Source organism: Pristis pectinata, chromosome 3 (assembly GCF_009764475.1).
Source record: "Pristis pectinata isolate sPriPec2 chromosome 3, sPriPec2.1.pri, whole genome shotgun sequence".
In the NCBI taxonomy this organism is placed as follows: Eukaryota; Metazoa; Chordata; class Chondrichthyes; order Rhinopristiformes; family Pristidae; genus Pristis; species Pristis pectinata.
Genome location: NC_067407.1, coordinates 4,648,556 through 4,670,386, shown reverse-complemented (window position 1 = coordinate 4,670,386; position 21,831 = coordinate 4,648,556). Strand labels below are relative to the sequence as shown.

The 21,831-nt window shown below is 48.7% G+C and overlaps 1 protein-coding gene across 7 annotated transcripts in view; it reads right to left on the bottom strand.

Moving 5' to 3' along the window:
- The window catches only part of ttll7 (tubulin tyrosine ligase-like family, member 7), a 215,743-nt gene that overhangs the window by 121,182 nt on the left and 72,730 nt on the right, over positions 1–21,831 (bottom strand). For all 7 annotated transcript variants that reach the window (XM_052010663.1, XM_052010662.1, XM_052010668.1 and 4 more), the window contains 3 exons: positions 14,711–14,851; positions 7,093–7,214; positions 520–587 (listed from right to left, as the gene is read on the bottom strand). In XM_052010663.1, coding sequence (XP_051866623.1) covers positions 520–587; positions 7,093–7,214; positions 14,711–14,851 — 331 coding nt within the window. The remainder of the gene's footprint in view (positions 1–519; positions 588–7,092; positions 7,215–14,710; positions 14,852–21,831) is intronic.

Sequence of the window (21,831 nt, the reverse complement as noted above, 5' to 3'; positions counted from 1 at the left end):
ATATAGCTGCTGTAATAAGGCAAATGCCATCTGCTTTCTGTGAGCCTCAAGGCCACAAGGAAACAGGGTTGTTTGTGACTGTGAAAGATGTGTTAACCTGTCTGGCTGCACACAGCAGCCTCGGCTTGACCAATGGCAGTGTGAGCTGGTCAAGAATACCCAAATATGGGTACACCTGTGCAGTAGGTGGACACCCACTGGAGAACAATGTACAGTATTCAAGTTTGTTAGCACCTTGTACTCTTTGAGTCGGGCCACGTGCAGGGAAGAGCAGCACTGACTGTTTGCTCCTCCATGTACCCCCACTCCCACTAGTGTTAAACAATAAAGAACTTGTTGTACGCTCCTTGGTTCTGCTGTTGTCTGCTTTATTACAGCGCGGGTCAACAATCAGAGGCCTGTCCCTGTGGTCAGAATAGATAGGGTTCTCTCCCTCAGTAACATCACCCACCAGAAAGCCAACACCCAGGTACACTCGTACACAGGTAGATCCCAGTCTCTGCAGCCCGCAACACCTACTTGGCCATGTTCCTCGCCAGACAGTCCTTGCGGCAAATCTCCCCCATTCCTGGGAAGTGGTTGATCCTCTGTAAGGAGAGAAAGGCCCGGAATCAGCAATGGATCACTGAAGCACAGGGAAATGAAGCGTCAAGGCTGTTGTTTTCCCCGAAGGAGGGACAGGAACTCATCAAACGAGGGTCGGCTGTTGGGGTCTCAGGACAGCAGACCGGTGTTGTTGCCCAGTGGTGAAGTCACCTGCCCCAAACAAGAACCATACAGCCACGGGGTTAGACAGCAAGTACACAAGCCCTTCCATCCATTTCATCCATGCCCATCAAGTTAGTCCCACTTGGCTGCGTTTGGCCCATCTCCCTCTAAACCTTTCCTACCCATGTACCGGTCCAAATGTCTTTTAAGTGTTGCTAATGTACACACCTCAACCACTTCCTCTGGCAGCTCGGTCCATAGATGCACCGCCTTCTGTGTGAAGAAGTTGCCCTTCAGGTCCCTTTTAAATATTTCATCTCTCACCTTAAACCTATGCCCTCTAGTTTTTTCATTTCCTTTCTCTGGGGAAAAGACTGAGCGCATTCACCCTGTCTATGCCCCTCATGATTTTATACACCTCTATAAAGGTCACCCCACAGTTCCTATACTCAGTGCCCTGACTGATGAAGGCTATCGTGCCAAACACCTTTTTCACCACCCTGTCTACCTGTGACGCCACTTTCAAAGAACTATGCTCTTGTACTCCTAGGTCCTTCTGGGCAAGTCGTGTCTTACTAACCTGGTTGAGTTTTTTGACAAGGTAACGAGAGAGATTGATGAAGGTAGAGCTGTGGATGTCATCTATATGGACTTCAGTACGGCATTTGACAAGGTCCCACATAATCGGTTAATCAAGAAAGTTCAGATGCATGGGGTCAGTGAAGAATTGGCTGTGTAGATCCAGAACTGGCTTGCCCGTAGAAGACAGAGGGTGGTGGTTGAAGGGACTTAGTCAGGCTGGAGGCCTGTGAATAGTTGTGTTCCGCAGGGATCTGTGCTGGGACCTCTGCTGTTTGTGATGTACATAAATGACCTGGATGAGTATGTCGATGGGAGGGTCAGTAAGTTTGCAGACGATACCAAGATTGGTGGAGTTGTGAATAGTGTAGAAGACCAGCGACGGATACAAAGTGATATAGATCAGCTGCAGATGTGGGCAGAGAAATGGCAGATGGAGTTTAACCCGGATAAATATGAGATGTTGCACCTTGGTGGGACTAATGCCAAGAGGCAGTACACTCTTAAGGGCAAGACCCTTAACAGCGTTGAAGAGCAGAGAGACCTTGGAGTGCAAGTCCATGGCTCATTGAAAGTGGCTACACAGGTAGACAGGGTGGTTAAGAAGGCTTATGGAATGCTTGCTTTCATTAATCGAGGTATTGAGTACAGGAGTCAAGAAGCTATGATGCATCTCTATAGAACTCTGGTGAGGCTGCATTTAGAGTATTGTGTGCAATTTTGGTCACCTCACTATAGGAAGGATGTTGAGGCCTTAGAGAGGGTGCAGAGGAGGTTTACCAGGATGCTGCCTGGATTAGAGGGCATGTGCTGTCAGGAGAGGCTGGACAAACTTGGGCTCTTCTCTCTGGAGCGGCGGAGGCTGAGGGGTGATCTGTTGGAGGTGTATAAAATTATGAGGGACATCGATAGGGTGGACAAGCAATATCTTTTTCCCATTATTGAGTGACCCAATACCAGAGGGCATGCATTTAAGGTGAGAGGGAGTAGGTTCAGAAGAGACGTGAGGGGTAAGTTTTTTACTGAGAGAGTGGTGGATGCCTGGAATGTGTTGCCTGATAGGGTGGTGGAGGCAAATTCATTGTCGTTTCTGACAACTGGGGGCTTTTAAGAGCGGTTTGGATGGGCACATGAATGAGAGGAAAATGAAGAGATATAGGCATTCTGCAGGTAGGAGGGATTAGCTATGTCGGCACAACATTGTGGGCCAAAGGGCCTGTTCTGTGCTGTACTGTTCTATGTTCTATGTACACTCCCTAGTGCCCAAGCATTCTGACCAAGATCCCCATCTAAACTAGTCCCATTTGCCCATGTTTGGCCTGGATGTATCATGGCTTGGTACGGCAACTGCTCTGCCCAGGACTGCAAGAAACTGCAGAGAGTTGTGGACACAGCCCAACGCATCACGGACACCAGCCTCCCCTCCTTGGACTCTGTCTTTACCTCTCGTTGTCCTGGTGTAGCAGCCAGCATAATCAAAGACCCCACCCACCCGGGACATTCTCTCTTCTCTCCTCTTCCATCAGGTAGAAGATACAGGAGCTTGAGGGCACGTACCACCAGACTTAAGGACAGCTTCTACCCCACTGTGATAAGACTATTGAACGGTTCCCTTATACGATGAGATGGACTCTGACCTCACGATCTACCTTGTTGTGACCTTACACCTTATTGCACTGCACTTTCTCTGTAGCTGTGACACTTTGTACTGTTATTGTTTTTACCTGTACTACATCAATGCACTTTGTACTAACTCATTGTAACTGCACTGTGTAATGAATGGACCTGTACGATGGGTATGTAAGGCAAGTTTTTCACTGTACCTTGGTACAAGTGACAATAATAAACCAATACCAATACCATATCCCTCTAAACCTTTCCTATCCAGGTACCTGTCCAAATATCTTTTAAACATTGCAATTGTAATCCCCTCCACGGACTCTGTCTACACTTCTTGCTGCCTCAGTAAATCAAAGACCCCTCCCACCCTGGAAATTCTCTCCTTTCCCCCCTCCCATCGGGCAGAAGATACAAAAGCCTGAAAGCACGTACCACCAGGCTCAAGGACAGCTTCTATCCCGCTGTTATAGAACTATTGAACGGTCCCCTAGTACAATAAAATGGACTGTTGACCACACAATCTACCTCATTATGACCTTGCACCTTGTTGTCTGCCTGCACTGCACTTTCTCTGTAACTGTAACACTTTATTCTGCATTCTGTTCTTGTTTTCCCTTGTACTACCTCAATGCACTGTTGCAATGAAATGATCTGTATGGATGGCATGCATAACATAGTTATTCACTGTACCTCGGTACATGTGACAATAATAAACCAATTTACCAATTTAATTGTACCTGCCTCAAGCACTTCCTCTGGCAGCTCATTCCATTTACTCACCACCCTCTGTGTGAAAATCTTGTCCCCCAGATCCCCTTTAAATCTTTCCCCTCTCACCTTAAACCTATGCCCTCTAGTTTTAAACTCCCCTACCCTGGGAAAACTGTGACTATCAACCCTATCTACCCTATCTCATGATCTTATAACCCTCCATAACGTCACCCCCTCAGCCTCCTATGCCCCAGGGAAAACAGCCCCAGCCTATCAAATCTCTTCTTATAACTCAAGCCTTCTAGTCCCGGCAACATCCTTGTGAAACTTTTCTGCACCCTGTCTAGCTTAATCACATCCTCCTTGTAGTGTGGTGACCAGAACCGCCCACAACACTCTAATGGCAGCCAAACCAATGATTTGTATAACTAACATGACATCCCAACTCTTGCATTCAATGCCACGTCTAATGAAGGCAAGAATCGTACACGCCTTCCTCACCACCCTGTCTACCTGCATTGCCACTTTTAGGGAGCTATGTATTTGTACCCCTGGGGCTCTCTGTTCAACAACGTTCCCCAAGGCCCTGCCATTCACTGTGTGTGTCCTGCCCCGGTTTAATTTCCCAAACTTCATCACCTCACACTTCTATGAGTTAAATTCCATCTGCCACTCCTTGGTCCACTTTCCCAGTCTTTAAAACTTTAAAACTTTATTTATACAGCACAGTAATAGGCCCTTCTAGCTCAACAAGCTTGCACCACCCAATTAGACACATGTTAACCTATTAACCCGTACGTCTTTGGAATGTGGGGGGAAACCGGAGCACCCGAAGGAAACCCACGCAGACACAAGGAGAATGTACAAACTCCTTACAGACAGTGGTGGGAAGCAGGCACGGTAGTGTAGCGGTTAGCTTAACGTTTTACAGCGCCAGCAACCCAGGTTCAATTCCGGCCGCTGTCTGCAAGGAGTTTGCACGTTCTCCCCATGTCTGCGTGGGTTTCCTCCGGGTGCTCCGGTTTCCTCCCACATTCCAAAGACATACGGGTTAGGAAGTTGTGGGCGTGCTATGTTGGTGCCGGAAGCGTGGCGACACTTGTGGGCTGCCCCCAGAACACTCCACGCAAAAGATGTATTTCACTGTGTGTTTCGATGTACACATGACTAATAAAGAGATCTTATCTAATTGAACCTGGGTCACTAGCGCTGTAATAGCATTACACTAACCGCTATGCTATCAATCTAGAGCCTGTTGTAACTTTAGACTGTCCAGCACACCACCAGTTTTGGTGTCATTGGCTATTTCCCCAGCACACTGCATTACCCCCCCCAACTGCACCCCATCCGGCAGAGTCACAGAGAGGAACCCTGCTCCCTTTTCCTTCCCAATGCTTGCAGTGCTAAGGAACTGCCAGTAACTGGGTACAGCTCGGCAGGACGGTGGGGGTGGGGGGGGGGGGGGGGGGGGTGGTGGTGGTGGAGGTGGTGGAGGCAGTGGTGCAGCACGCAGAGCCGCTGCCTCACAGTGCCAGGGTTCAATCCTGACCTCCGGCACTGTCTGTGTGTGGAGTTTGCCTGTTCTCCCTGTGACCGCGGGGGTTTCTCTGGTCTCCTCCCACATGCCAAAGATGTGCGGATGGTGGGTTAATTGGCCACTGTAAATTGCCCCTAGTGTGTGGGCGAGGGGTAGAACCTGGGGGCATTTGATGGGAATATCAGGAGAGTGGAACTCTCAAAGCAGAATTGAGGTGATACTTACAGAACATAAGACACTACCCTTTGGCCCACAATGTTGTGCCGACATTTTATCCTGCCCGAAGATCTACCTAACCCTTCCCTCCCACATAGCCCTCCATTTCTCTATCATTCATGTGGCTATCTAAGAGTCTCTTAAATGTCCCTAAAGTATCTGCCCCGACAACCTCTGCCGGCAGTGCGTACCACACACCCACCACTCTCTGTGTAAAAACTTACCCCTGACATCCCCCTTATACCTTCCTCCAATCACCTTAAAATTATGCCCCCTCATGTTAGCCATTGTCGCCCTGGGAAAAAGTCTCTGACTGTCCACTCGATCTATGCCTCTTATCATCTTGTACACCTCTATCAAGTCACCTCTCATCCTCCTCTCCAAAGAGAAAAGCCCTAGCTCACTCAACCTATTCTCATAAGACATGCTCTCCAATCCAGGCAACATCCTGGTAAATCTCCTCTGCACCCCCTCTAAAGCTTCCACATCCTTCCTATAATGAGGCGACCAGAACTGAACACAATACTCCAAGTGTGGTCTAACCAGAGTTCTATAGAGCTGCAACATCACCTCGCGGCTCTTGAACTCAATACCCTGACTAATGAAGGCCAACACACCATACGCCTTCTTAACAACCCTGTCGACCTGCGCGGCAACCTTGAGGGATCTATGGACGTGGACCCAAGATCCCTCTGTTCCACCACACTGTTAAGAGTCCTGCCGTTAACCTTGTATTCTGCCTTCAGATTCGACTCCCGAAAGACTTGTGACGGGAATTGTTTAATCATCAGCAAACACCTTCACCCCTGGAGCAACAAACAATCTGGGGAACTCAGCGGGTCGAGCAGCATCTGTGGGGGAGAGGAATTGTCGATGTTTCAGGTCAAAACCCTGCATCAGGACTCATGCAGCGTGTGGAGAGGAGGGTGTGGAGAGAAAGTGTGTGGAGGGGAGGGGAGTTTGGAGGGAGGGGAGGGTGTAGGCAAGGAAGAGGGTGTAGAGGGGAGAGGGTGTGGAGGGCAGGCTGTGGATGAGGAGGGGAGGTGTAGAGGGTGGGGAGTGTGTAGGAGAGGAGAGGGAGGGGCTGGAGGAGCATGGTGGAGGGGAAGGTGAAGGGTGTGGGGGAAGGTGCAGGAAGGGAGGAGGAGGGGGTTTGGAGGGGGAAGGGAGTGGGCGGCGGGGAGAAGGGAGGGTGTGGAGGGTGTGTGGGTGGAAGGGCAGGGGAGGTGGAGGCTGTGAGGGGAGGAGGAGGGTGTGGGGAGGAGGAGGAGGAGAGGAGGAGGAGGGGAGGAGGAGGGGGGGAGGAGGGGAGGAGGAGGTTGTGGGGAGGAGGGGAGGAGGTGTGGGGAGGAGGAGGAGGGGAGGAGGAGGGGAGGAGGAGGGTGTGGGGAGGAGGAGGAGGAGGTTGTGAGGAGGAGGGGAGGAGGGGGGAGGAGGAGGAGGAGAGGAGGAGGGGGGAGGAGGAGGGTGTGGGGAGGAGGAGGAGGAGGGGAGGAGGAGGGGGAGGAGGAGGGTGTGGGGAGGAGGAGGAGGAGGGTGTGGGGAGGAGGGGAGGAGGAGGAGGGTGTGGGGAGGAGGGGAGGAGGAGGAGGAGGAGGGTGTTGGGAGGAGGAGGAGGAGGGAGGAGAGTGTTGGGGAGGAGGGGAGGAGGAGGAGGAGGAGGGAGGGAGGGAGAAGGACAATGGGGGTGTGGGGGAGGAGGAGGAGGGTGCAGTCGTCACCTGATAGTTCCTCAGATCCGCGATCCTCTCCTGCTGTACGGCTGCATCATTCCAGATGAGGTTGGCCGTCTCGTCCTCCTCCCGCGCTCTCGTGAATCCGGCCTCCAGAATTGCCATGCGCACTGGAAGGGACAGAGCATTGGCAAAGCATCAGTCAGCATGTTCCCTCAGTGAGGGAGGGAGCGGAGGGAGGGGAGGGGGGTGAGGAGTGATCCTCAGCCTCCAGCCCTGTGCCCGTTGATAAGATTTCTTTATTAGTCACAGATACATCAAAACACACAGTGAAATGCATCTTCTGCGTAGAGTGTTCTGGGGGCAGCCCGCAAGTGACCCAGTCTCACCCCTCCCTAACCTGGAAACCTTCCCCAGCCCCACAACTCTCCGAGATCTCCACTCTTCCACTGTTGCAAAGACCCACCTGGATCTTCTTCAGGGAAAGAAACCTGAAGAACCTTGGTCAGCATGGACGAGTTGGGCCGAAGGGCCTGTCCCTATGCTCTATGACCCTAAAGGTTGCGAGACTTTCCCTCCATCCTCCTTCTCAAACTCAGGGTTCCAGATCCCAACCACCCCCAGGACCCCTTTACCTCTCTTACTCCTCACCTTAATCCCCCGGATTTAGACCTCCCATTACAAGAAAATCAGTAAATTAGTTTATTATTGTCACATGTACCGAGGTACAGTGAAAAACTTTGTTTTGCATGCCATGCATACAGATCATTTCACCACATCAGTGCATTGAGGTAGTACAAGGGAAAACAATAACAGAATGCAGAATAATGTGTTACAGGTCTCCCCGTGTCTGTGTGGGTTTCCTCCGGGTGCTCTGGTTTCCTCCCACATTCCGAAGACGTACGGGTTAGGAAGTTGTGGGCGTGCTACGTTGGCACCGGAAGCGTGGTGACACTTGCGGGCTGCCCCCAGAATACTCAACACAAAGAGATGCATTTCACTGTGTGTTTTGATGTACATGTGACTAATAAAGAAATCTTATCTTATACAGATACAGAGAAAGTGCAGTGCAGGCAGACAATAAGGTGCAAGGCCATAACGAGGTAGATTGTGAGGTCAAGAGTCCATTTTATCGTACTAGGGGGCCATTCAATAGTCTTATAACAGCAGGATAGAAGCTGTCCTTGAGTCTGGTGGTATGAATATGTTTCTCACTACCCACCCTATCCTTGCCCCAAACCTCAGACCCTCTCTGCAATTTAAGCTAACTTAGTTTCTCAGACCCGAACTGCTTCTCTTTCCACAGAGACACAAGAGACTGCAGATGCTGGAAACTGGAGCAACACACAAACTGCTGGGGGAACTCAGTGGGCCAAGCAACATCTGTGGAGGGAAATAGACAGTGAGATCACAGTCCAGATGTAAGGTCTCCACCCGAAATGTCGACTGTCCATTTCCCCCACAGGTGCTGCTTGACCTGCTGAGTGTTTCCAGCATTTTCTGCTTTTATTGCAAATATGAACTTATCCAGCTTTTAAATTCCTCCCTCAGGGACAGGCAAATGATTCAAGCCTTGCACCTCCTCCCCTACACTGATCCAAGGATTTGGCAGCTATACAGTTTGACACCACAGACTGACCTTGCTGTGTGTTCAAGGTTTCAAGAGAATAATTGCAGTCTTCTCTATAATGCGCAGGCAAGTAAGAAGCTAGTGATGGACTCAGCCCAATACATCACGGGCACATCCCTCCCCACCATTGGTAGCATCTACAGGAGGCGCTGCCTCAAGAAGGCAACATCCATCATCAAAGATCCCCACCATCCGGGCCATGCCATCTTCTCGCAGCTCCCATCGGGCAGGAGGTACAGAAGCCTGAAGTCCCACACCACCAGGTTCAGGAACAGCTACTTCCCTTCAACCAGTTGGTTCTTGAATTTGGTTCTTGAACCAACTGGCAAAACTCTAATCATTACCTCAGTACAGCAACACCGTGACTACTTTGCACTACAATGGACTTTTTTGTTGTTCTAATTGTGTTTCTTCTTGTAAAGATTGTGTATAATTTATGTCTAATTTATGTTTTTCTTGCGAATGCTGCTTATCTGATGCTATGTGCCTGTGATGCTGCTGCAAGTAAGCTTTTCATTGCACCTGTGCATGCATGGACTTGTGCATGTGACAATAAATTTGACTCTGACTTTGGCTAAAGTGCATTTACTTAAATGCAAGAAGTATCAGGAATAAGGGTGATGAACTGAGATCTTGGATAAGTACATGGGACTATGATATTGTGGCTCTTGTAGAGACTTGGCTGACATCAGGGCAGGAATGGATACTGAATATTCCTGGTTTTCTGTTTTAAAAGGGATAGGGAGGGGGGGAGAAGAGGAGGAGGGGTGGCGATACTGGTCAGGGACACTATTGCAGCTGCAGAAAGGGTGGATAATGTAGAAGGACCCTCTCTAGAGTTAGTATGGGTAGAAGTTAGGAACAAGAAAGGAGCAGTTACCCTCCTGGGAGTATTCTATAGGCCCCCCGGTAGCAGCAGGGATACTGAGGAGCAGATTGGGAGGCAATTTTTGGAAAGATGTGAAAATAACAGGGTTGTTATCATGGGAGGCTTCAACTTCCCAAATATTGATTGGCACCTGCTTAGTGCCAAAAGTTTAGACCGGGTGGAGTTTGTTAAATGTGTCCAGGACGGATTCCTGTCACAGTATGTTGACAGGCCGACTAGAGGGAATGCCATATTAGATCTAGTATTAGGTAATGAACCAGCTCAGGTGACAGATCTCTCGGTGGGTGAGCATTTGGGGGACAGTGACCATTGCTCCATAACCTTTAGCATTGCCATAGGAGCAAAGAGGATGGGAAGATATTTAATTGGGGAAAGGCAAATTATGAGGCTAGAACTTGAGACTGTAAATTCGGATGACATTTTTGAAGGGAAATGTACTATGGAGATGTGGTCGATGTTCAGGGATCTCTTGCAGGATGTTAGGGATAAATTTGTCCTGGTGAGGCAGAGAAAGAATGGTAGGGTGAAGGAACCGTGGGTGACAAGAGAGATGGAACAACTAGTTAGGAAGAAGAGGGCAGCATACATAAGGTGTAAGCAGCAAGGATCAGATAGGGCTCGTGAGGAATATAGAGTAGCAAGGAAGGAACTTAAGAAAGGGCTGAGGAGAGCAAGAAGGGTACATGAAAAGGCTTTGGTGAGTTGGGTTAAGGAGAATCCCAAGGCTTTTTTCTCGTACGTGAAGAGCAGAAGGATGACGAGAGTAAAGGTAGGTCTGATTAGAGACAAAGGTGGGAAGATGTGCCTGGAAGCTGTGGAAGTGGGTGAGGTCCTCAATGAATATTTCTCTTCAGTATTCACCAAGGAGAGGGGTCTTGGTGATGCTGAGGACAGTGTTGGTAAGGTTAATGTTCTAGAGCATGTAGATATCAAGAGAGAGGATGTGTTGGAGCTGTTAGAAAATATTCGGACAGATAAGTCCCCGGAGCCTGACGGAATATTCCCCAGGCTGCTTCGTGAGGCAAGGGAGGAGATTGCTGAACCGTTGGTTAGGATCTTTGAGTCCTCATTGTCCACGGGAATGGTACCAGAGGATTGGAGGGTGGCAAATGTTGTCCCCTTATTCAAAAAAGGTAGTAGGGATAGTCCAGGGAATTACAGACCAGTGAGTCTTATGTCTGTGGTGGGCAAGCTGTTGGAAGGGATTCTAAGAGATGGGATCTATGAGCATTTAGAGAATCATGGACTGATTAGGGTCAGCCAGCATGGATTTGTGAAGGGAAGATCTTGCCTCACAAGCCTGATAGGATTCTTTGAGGAGGTGACCAAGAAGATTGATGAGGCTAGTGCGGTGGATGTGGTCTACATGGATTTTAGTAAGGCATTTGACAAGGTTCCGCATGGTAGGCTTCTTCAGAAGGTCAGAGGGCATGGGATCCAGAGAGGCTTGGCCGTGTGGATTCAGAATTGGCTTGCCTGTAGAAAGCAGAGGGTTGTGGTGGAGGGAGCGCATTCGGATTGGAGGGCTGTGACTAGTGGTGTCCCACAAGGATTGGTTCTGGGACCCCTACTTTACATGATATTTATTAATGACTTGGATGAGGGGGTGGAAGGGTGGGTTAGCAAGTTTTCAGACGACACAAAGGTCAGTGGTGTTGTGGATAGTGTGGAGGGCTGCCGAAGCTTACAGGGATATTGATAGGATGCAGAGCTGGGCTGACAAGTGGCAGATGGAGTTCAATCCGGAAAAGTGTGAGGTGGTACACTTTGGAAGGACTAACTCCAAGGTGGAGTACAAGGTTAATGGCAGGATTCTGGGCAGTGTGGAGGAGCAGAGGGATCTGGGGGTTTATATCCACAGATCACTGAAAGTTGCCTCGCAGGTGGATAGGATAGTTAAGAAAGCTTATGGGATGTTAGCTTTCATAAGTTGTGGGATCGAGTTTAAGAGCCGCGAGGTAATGATGCAGCTCTACAAAACTCTGGTTAGACTACACTTAGAGTACTGTGTCCAATTCTGGTCACCTCATTATAGGAAGGATGTGGAGGCGTTGCAAAGGGTGCAGCGGAGATTTACCAGGATGCTGCCTGGAATAGAGAGTATGGATTATGAGGAGAGATTAAGGGAGCTAGGGCTTTACTCATTGGAGAGAAGGAGGATGAGGGGAGACATGATAGAGGTGTACAACATATTAAGAGGAATAGATAGAGTGGACACCCTGCGCCTCTTTCCCAGGGCACCAATGCTCAATACAAGAGGGCATGGCTTTAAGGTAATGGGGGGCGAAGTTCAAGGGAGACGTCAGAGGGAGGTTTTTCACCCAGAGGGTGGTTGGTGCATGGAATGCGCTGCCTGGGGTGGTGGTGGAGGCTGATACTTTGGTCAAGTTCAAGAGATTGTTAGATAAGCATATGGAGGAATTTAAGATAGAGGGATATGTGGGAGGAAGGGGTTAGATAGTCTTAGGAGTGGTTTTGAAGGTCGGCACAACATGGTGGGCTGTAGGGCCTGTATTGTGCTGTATTGTTCTATGGTTCTGTGATTCCACAGGTTAGCTAAGATGTAATTATGACAAGCAAAGCAAGCTTACTTCTACACGTCTCTCCTCCCCTCTCTCATCGGGCAGAAGATACAAAACCCCCTAAAGCACGTCCCACCAGGCTCAAGGACAGCTTCTATCCCACTATTAATTCTATTGAATGATAAGATGGACTCTTGACCTCACAATCTAGCTCGTCATGGCCTTGCACCTTATTGACTGCTGCACCGCACATGTTCTGTAACTGTAACACTCTATTCTGCATCCTGTTATTGTTTTCCCTTGTACTGCCTCAATGCACTGATGTGATGAAACGACTTCTATGGTTTTGTGTTAAGTTGCACTAAGTGGAATTCAATAGTCATCAATTTTTCTATCATCCTCACTCCTTCCTCCTTCCTCTGGCCCAGAGAGACAACAAGAGGATTAAATGCCACTCAATAGGACTCAGGAATTAAGTATTGTGTCATGGGGTGCATTGGTCATTTGCATATGGCCTTTCCGCTCTGGAAGCTGTTGGCAACTCTGGGTGATAGAGCTACGAGGAGAGGTTGGACAGACTTGGGTTGTTCTCTCTGGAGCGGCGGAGGCTGAGGGGAGACCTGACAGAGGTTGATAAGAGGCATAGATAGGGTAGGCAGTCAGACTCTTTTCCCCAGGGTAGAAACGTCACATAACAGAGGACATAGGTTTAAGGTGAGAGGGGGAAAGTTTAAAGGAGATTTATGAGGCAAGTTTCTTTTACACAGAGAGCGGTGGGTGCCTGGAACGGGCTGCCGGGATAGTGGTGGAAGCAGACACGATAGTGGTGTTTAAGAAGCAGTTAGACAGACACAGGAATCTGAAGGGAACAGAGGGATAGGGATCATGTGCAGGCAGATGGGATTAGAGAACCAAAGGACGGCAGATGCCGGAATCTTGATGAAAAACACGACGATGCTGGAGGAACTCAGCAGGCCAGGCAGCATCTGTGGAGAAAAGCAGGCGGTCAACGTTTCGGGTCAGGACCCCTCTTCAGGACTGAAGATAGGAAAAGGGGAAGCCCAATATATAGGAGGGAGAAGCAGAGCAGTGAGAGGTGGACAAAAGAGGGGAGGCGGGGTGGGCACAGGGTGGTGATAGGTAGATGCAGGTAAGAGACAGTGATACACAGAGCGAGGAAGGTCGCATGGTTGTGCCTACCCTGTGCCCACCCCGCCTCCCCTCTTCTGTCCACCTATCACTGCTCTGCTTTTCCCTCCTATATATTGGGCTTCCCCTTTTCCAATCTTCAGTCCTGAAGAAGGGTCCTGACCCGAAACGTTGACCGCCTGCTTTTCTCCACGGATGCTGCCTGGCCTGCTGAGTTCCCCCAGCATCATCGTGTTTTTCATCGGGATAATTGCCCCTAGTGCATAGATGAGGGGTAGAATCTGGGGGGAGGTTGATGGAAATGTGGGGAGAATTGAAGAAAGGGATTAATGCAGGATTGGTGTAAGTGGGTGGCTGATGGTTGGTGCAGAAGCACAGGGGGACAGAGATTAGAGTGTATGTTCACTGGTCCTAAATGGTGGCAGGACGGGTGGATGAGGTGATTATAAAGGCAGACAGGGTGCTTTGCTTTATAAAGGGGATTAGATTGAGAAAAGGGCATGAAAAACCCAACTGGCATGAGAGTATATAACACCAGATTTAACACCAATAGTGAAAATATTTAGAGGGCAGACAGAGAATTTTTTATATCAACAATATGATGTTCTGAAATCTCTTGTCATCGAGTCACAGAGTTATTCAGCCAGGAAACAGACCCTTTGGCCCACTGAATCCAAGGCTGAATGGGTCGGAAGCAGATTCAACATTAATGGTTCAGAATGGGATATAAGAAAGATGGGGAACCTGCAGTCTGAGGGAAAAGACCAGGGAGTGAGATTAAACGGATGGTGCTTTCAACAAGAACTCATGGATATACCATGATGCTGGAGGAATTCAGCAGGCCAGGAAGCATCCGTGGAGCAAAACAGATGGTCAATGTTTCGGGTGCAAGGTTGGAAGATGGAAAATGAGGTGCTGTTCCTCCAGTTTGCGCTTGGACTTCTCCTTCCGCTAATCTGAGAAAGAGAGAGTTCTGGCAAAGGTTTCAGTCTTCCTTGATACAACACAGAACACAGAACAGTACAGCTCAGGAACAGGCCCTTCGGCCCACCATGCCTGTGCGGACCATGATGCCAAATTAAACTTAAAATGTAACACTTTATTCTGTATTCTGTCATTGTTTTCCCTTGTACTACCTCAATGCACTGTTGTAGTGAAATGATCTGTATGGACGGCACGCAAAACAAAAGTTTTTCACTGGACCTCGGTACATGTGACAATAATAAACCAATTTACCAAGCCTGCAGATGGTCCACCTCCCTCCCTTCCCTGCCTGTCCACAACCCTCCTAAGCAGTGAAACCATATCTGCCTCCACCCCCACCCCTGGCAGCCCATCCCAGGCACCCACCACACTCTGTGTTAAAAAACTGACCCCGCACATCTCCTTTAAACTTTCCCCCTCTCACCTTAAAGCCATGCCCTCTAGTTTTTGACATTTGGTTCGTGACAAGCTGTAAATAAACTCTCTTCTTACCTATTTGATACTTGGTGCCGGAGAAGTTGGCAGTAATCGCTCCTCTCTTTTTTTTCTTCATTCTGATGTTCCTTTTCCCAACTCCGGTGTTTTTAAATGGCAGCCCCGCCTTCAGAGCCAGACTGGATGTACCCTGATCATCTGAGGGAGAGAGAGAGAGAGAGAACACCTACATGAAGAGGGAGAGAACATTATTTCCAAGAAGCAAGGCTAGGATGCCGCTCATCTGCTGCTCTGTGCCTGTGATGCTGCTGCAAGTAAGTTTTTCATTGCACCCGTGCACACGCGGACTTGTGCAGATGACCATAAACTCGACTTTGACTGTTGCACCTTGTTCTACAACATTAGTGAGTATTCCTGCACTACAAACCACAGACAAGGTCTCTTAGAAGGACGTCGCAGAAGCTTGTAGGGACTTTAATTCAATGATTTTTGCAAGATCCTTTGAGTTTGAAAAGTTTAGAAAAATATTTCAGAAAGTTTTGAAGGGATTTGGGCCAAACGCGGGCAAATGGGACTTGTTTAGTCCCATTTGTTGGTCAGCATGGACCAGTTGGGCCAAACACAATGATGCTGGAGGAACTCAGCAGGCCAGGCAGCATCCGTGGAGAAAAGCAGGCGGTCAACGTTTCGGGTCAGGACCCTTCTTCAGAACTGAAGATAGGAAAAGGAGAAGCCCAATATATAGGAGGGAAAAGCAGAGCAGTGATAGGTGGACAAAAGAGGGGAGGCGGGGTGGACACAGGGTGGTGATAGGTTGATGCAGGTAAGAGATAGTTATAGGCAGGTGTGGGGGAGGAGGGGAAAAGCGTGGGGGGGGGGGTGGTGGTGAAGGGGGGTGGGTATTACCTAAAGTGGGAGAATTCAACGTTCATGCCGTTAGGCTGCAAGGTTCCAAGACGGAAAATGAGGTGCTGTTCCTCCAGTTTGCTCTTGGAATTCTCCTGGCAGTGGAGGAGGCCGAGGACTGACATATCAGTGATAGTGTGGGAGGGGGAGTTGAAGTGACCGGCAACGGGGAGATGCAGATCGCAGTTACTGTTTCTCTAGTTGGGCCAAAGGGCCTGTTTCTGTGCTGTAGTATTATATGACTCTAAGATCCTAACTTGGTACATAGAACCAGGGTGGAAGGAATGGTTAGTGACATGGGGTCAGACAGAGAGCTCACGGATCACGAGGAGGCCACTGTGCTCCTTGACCTGCTAACTATTCATTAAAGACGGTGGCTGATGTGGTTTTAACCTTCATCTCTGCATTCCCACCGCCCCGTATCTAAGGAAGGATGTGATGGTGTTGGAGAGGGTCCAGAGGAGGTTCACAAGAATCGTCCCAGGCTTAGCGTATGAGGAGTGTTTGATGTCTCTGGGCCTGTACTCGATGGAGTTCAGAAGGATGGGGGGGGAGATCTCATTGAAACCTACCAGATGCTAAAAGGCCTGGATAGAGTGGACGTGGAGAGGATGTTTCCATCAGTGGGAGAGTCCAGGATCCGAGGGCACAGCCTCAGAATTAAGGGACGTCCCTTTAGAACTGAGATGAGGAGGAATTTCTTCATCCAGAGGGCGGTGAATCTGTGGAATTCGTTGCCACAGAGGGCTGTGGAGGCCAAGTCATTGGGTGCATTTAAGGCAGAGATTGATAGGCTCTCGATTGGTAAGGGGGTGAAGGGTTACGGGGAGAAGGCGAGACAATGGGGTTGATAAAAATCAGCCACAATTGAATGGGGTGGCAGACTCGATGGGCTGAATGGCCTAATTCTGCTCCTATATGTTATGGTCTACCCCAATGCTTATCAAGAACCTACCTACACCAGCCCCCACCACCTTGTGAGGCGGAGAGTTCCAAAGACGCACGACCTTTGGAGACAAACACTGGTGTGGAGGTGATGAGAGAATTCAGATAGAACTGTTTGATGCAGAGGCCTTAATGTTTCAGAGATCGTGAAGATTGGTAAATTGGTTTATTATTGTCACATGTACTGAGGTACAGTGAAAAACTTTGTTTTGCATGCCATCCAGACAGATCATTTCACCATATCAGTGCATTGAGGTAGTACAAGGGAAAACAATAACAGAATGCAGAATAAAGTGTTACAGTTACAGAGAAAGTGCAGTGCAGGCAGACAATAAGGTGTAAGGTCATGATGAGGTAAATTGTGAGGTCAAGAGTCCATCTTATTGTGCTAGGGGACTGTTCAATGGTCTTATAACAGCGGGATAGAAGCTGTCCTTGAGCCTGGTGGTACGTGCTTTCAGGCTTTTATATCTTCTGCCCGATGGGAGGGGGGAGAAGAGAGAATGTCCGGGGTGGGTGGGGTCTTTGATGATGTTGGCTGCTTTACCGAGGCAGCAAGAAGTGCAGACAGAGTCCATGGAGGGAAGACTGGTTTCTGTCACGCGCTGAGCTGTGTCCATCTTAACCAGGGAGAAGACATCCAAAAAGGGTAACGATGCCATGTGAGGCGTGGTTCTGGGGGGCAAGGTGTCAGCCAATCAAGGGCGAGCTTATTTATTATGACACAGAAAGAGGCCAGTCGGATAATGCTGGCTTCCAGCAGAGCAAATCTATTCCAGCTGACTTCTCCCTGCGATAGATGGACGTTAACTCTTCCCTCTGGCAAGTGGTTCAATGAACCGTGGGCCAAATATGACCTCCAGAATCAAGGCAACCTGCATTTAAAACCTTCCAATCCTATGAGGAAGCACCTTAATTTCATTCATCACTGCTTTCTTGTCTACATAGATGCAATCATGAAGAAGGAACACCAGTGTCTCTACTTTCTTAGAAGCTTAAGGAGATTTGGCACGTCACCAAATACTCGACAAACTTCTGCAGATGCACTGTGGAAACTATCCTGACTGGTTGCATCGTGGTCTGGTACGGCAATTCCAACACATAGGAACGCAGGAGGCTGCAGAGAGCAGTGGACACAGCCTGGTTCATCACTGGCACAGCCCTCCCCACCACTGACAGCATCTACAGGGGGCACTGCCTCAACAAGGCGGCATCTGTCATCAAGGATCCCCACCATCCGGGTCATGCCCTCTTCTCGCTGCTACCGTCAGGCAGAAGGTACAGAAGCCTGAAGTCCCACACCACCAGGTCCAGGAACAGCTACTTTCCTATAACCATCAGGCTCTTGAACCGACCTGCACAACCTTAACCCCACCTCCGCATCGGGACACTACGGACCACCTCGTGCACCCCCACGGGCTTGCTCTGATTGTGTCTTTGTTTTTTTGCACTTGGTTTTGCACAGTTTTTTTTCTACTGTCTGTTATAATTTATGTATAATTTAAGTAGATTTATGCTCTGTGTGTTGCCTGAACCTGTGATGCTGCTGCAAGCAAGGTTTTCATTGTACCTGTACCTCACCGTACTTGTGCACACGACAATAAACTCGACTTTAAGCTGGCCTGACTGGAGATTCACCATACAGATGTTGAGGTGTTGTGCAATGTTTTATTGCAACTCCACACTTCCATCATCTCTAGAGAGATTTTGCATTCCTTGCATTTTCTAATTTGGTGGTTGGTTGTGCTTTTGATGTGAAAGTGTTCACTGCTCCCATTGGAATTTCCAATGCAAACAGTTCACATGCTGCTGCAGTTGTAGATGGTCGCCACAGGGCGGCAGCGCTGCTCCACAAACCAATGTGCTTTTCCAACTATGACTCTGCAAAGTTGACCCCGTGTTTCTGAAGTAAATTCTGATGAAATATCATCAACGTTGACTCTGCTTCCCCTTCTGTGGATGGTGCCTGACCTGCTGTGTGTTTCTGGCATTTGCATTTTTTTATTTCAGATTTGCAGCAGGTACAGATTGTTGATTTTGTGTTATTAATGAGTGGTTCCGTTAGTTTGTGAGACAACAGATTTAAACACCGTGACCCTCAGACTGCATGAAAGCATGAGGCCAAAGTAACTGAGTTAATGCTCAACACTGATTCAGAACAGCTCAATCCCATCAAGAAGTATATCAGCTCACATCACCAACAGCCTGTCCTGGTCCAAGCACATAAATACCACGGCCAAGAAAGCTCACCAGGGCCTCTATTCCCTCAGGAGGCTAAAGAAATTTAACATGTCCCCTTTGACCCTCATCAATTTTTATCAATGCACCATAGAAAGCATCCCATCCGGATGTATCACGGCTTGGTAAGGCAACTGCTCTGCCCATGACCGCAAGAAACTGCAGAGAGTTGTGGACACAGCTCAGCACATCACGGACACCAGCCTCCCCTCCACGGACTCTGTCTACACTTCTCACTGCCTTGGTAAAGCAGCCAACAAAATCAAAGACCCCACCCACCCGGGATATTCTCTCTTCTCCCCCCTCCAATTGGGCAGAAGATACAAAAGCCTGAAAGCACGTACCACCAGGCTCAAGGACAGCTTCTATCCCACTGTTATAAGACTATTACAATAAGATGGACTTTTGACCTCACAATCTACCTCGTTATGGCCTTGCACCTTATTGTCTGCCTGCTCTGCACTTTCCCTGTAACTGTGACACTTTATTCTGCATTCTGTTGTTGTTTTACCCTGTACTACCTCAATGCACCGTGTAGTGAATTGATCTGTATGAACAGTATGCAAGACAACTTTTTCACTGTACCTCAGTACATGTGACAATAATAAACCAAATCAACGCAATTCAAGTCGATAAAACTAGATGACACAGATCTAGGGTAAGGGGGAAGAGACTTAGAGGGGATCTGAGGGGGACCTTCTTCACCCAGAGAGGGGTGAGTACCTGGGACACAGTGCCTGGGAGAGTGATGAAAGCAGAGTCACTGACAGCAGGTCAGAAGTGGAGACACAAGAGACTGCCGATGCTGGAATCTGGAGCAACACACATAAAACTGGAGGAACTTAGCTGGTCAGGCAGTACGTCGATTGTGCATTTCCCTCCACAGATGCTGCCTGACCCACTGAGTTCCTCCAGCATTCTGTGTGTGTTGTGTCACTTAAGAGGTGCCAAGACAAGCACTTGAATGGCCCAGGTCTAGAAGGCTGCAGGCCAAGTGCTGGGAGATGGAAATCATGTAGATGGGTGCCCACTGGTCAGTGTGGACAGGATAGGCTGAATGGCCTGTTTCCATTCTGTATGGCTGTTTGGAACAGCTCCATCGAACAGTCACGATCCTGAGACATTAACCCCACTTCACTCCCCACAGATGCTGCCTGACCTGCTGAGTATCTCCTGCATTTTTCATTATTGCACCATCGGGAGTATCTACAGGAGGCAGTGCTCCAAGGAGGCAACATCTATCATCAAGAATCCCCACCATCCGAGCCGTGCCATCTTCTCACAGCTCCCATCGGGCAGGAGGTACAGAAGCCTGAAGTCCCCACACCACCAGGTTCAAGAACAGCTACTTCCCTTCAACCACTCGGTTCTTGAACCAACCTGCACAACCCTAATCACTGCCTCTGTATAGCAACACTAGGACCACTTTGATCACTTTGCACTAAAATGGACTTTGTCTTTGTTGTTCTAATTGTGGCCTTTCTTGTATAATTTTTCCTTGCGAATGTGGTGTCTCTAATGCCACGTGCCTATGATGCTGCTGCAAGATTTTCATTGCACCTGTGCACACATCCCCAACCTTTTCCCAGGGCGACAATGGCTAACACGAGGGGACATAATTTTAAGGTGATTGGAGGAAGGTATAAGGGGGATGTCAGGGGTAAGTTTTTTACACAGAGAGTGGTGGGTGCGTGGAACGCACAGCCGGCAGAGGTTGTGGGGACAGACACATTAGGGACATTTAAGAGACTCTTAGACACATGAATGATAGAAAAATAGGGGGCTATGTGAGAGGGAAGGGTTAGATAGATCTTAGAGCAGGATAAAATGTCAGCACAACGTTGTGGGCCGAAGGGTCTGTACTGTGCTATAGTGTTCTATGTAATTACTACCTCAGCAACGGGACACTACGGACCACCTCGTGCACTCCCATGGGCTTGTCTCTGATTGTGTCTTTGATTTTTTTTGCACAGTTGTTTTCCACTGTCTGTTATAACTTATGTATAACTTAAGTATATTTATGCTCTGTGTGTTGTCTGAACCTGTGATGCTGCTGCAAGCAAGTTTTTCATTGTACCTGTACCTCACCGTACTTGTGCACATGATAATAAACTCAACTTTAAGCTGGCCTGACTGGAGATTCACCATACAGATGTTGAGGTGTTGTGCAATGTTTTATTGCAACTCCACACTATTACAGCACCAGCGACCCGGGTTCAATTCCCTCCGCTGTCTGTAAAGAGTTTGTACGTTCTCCCCGTGTCTCGTGGGTTTCCTCTGAGTGCTCCAGTTTCCTCCCACATTCCAAAGACGTACAGGTTAGGAAGTTGTGGGTGTGCTATGTTGATGCCGGAAGCGTGGCGACACTTGCGGGCTGCCCCCAGAACACTCTACGCAAAAGATGCATTTCACTGTGTGTTTCGATGTACATGTGACTTATAAATTAATATCTTATCTTACATTTCCATCATCTGTAGAAAGATTTTGCATTCCTTGCATTTTCTAATTTGGTTGTTGGTTGTGCTTTTAACCATAGAACCATAGAACAATACAGCACAATACAGGCCCTTCAGCCCACCATGTTGTGCCAACCTTCAGACCACACCTAAGGCTATCTAACCCCTTCCTCCCACATATCCCTCTATTTTAAGTTCCTCCATATGCTTATCTAACAATCTCTTGAACTTGACCAACATATCAGCCTCCACCACCACCCCAGGCAGCACATTCCATGCACCCACCACTCTCTGGGTGAAAAACCTCCCTCTGACGTCTCCCTTGAACTTCCCACCCATTACCTTAAAGCCACGTCCTCTTGTATTGAGCATTGGCGCCCTGGGAAAGAGGCGCTGGCTGTCCACTCTATCTATTCCTCTCAATATTTTGTACACCTCTATCATGTCTCCTCTCATCCTCCTTCTCTCCAATGAGTAAAGCCCTAGCTCCTTTAGTCTCTCCTCATAATGCATACTCTCTAATCCAGGCAGCATCCTGGTAAACCTCCTCTGCACCCTTTCCAATGCCTCCACATCCTTCCTATAATGAGGCGACCAGAATCGGACACAGTACTCCAAGTGTGGTCTAACCAG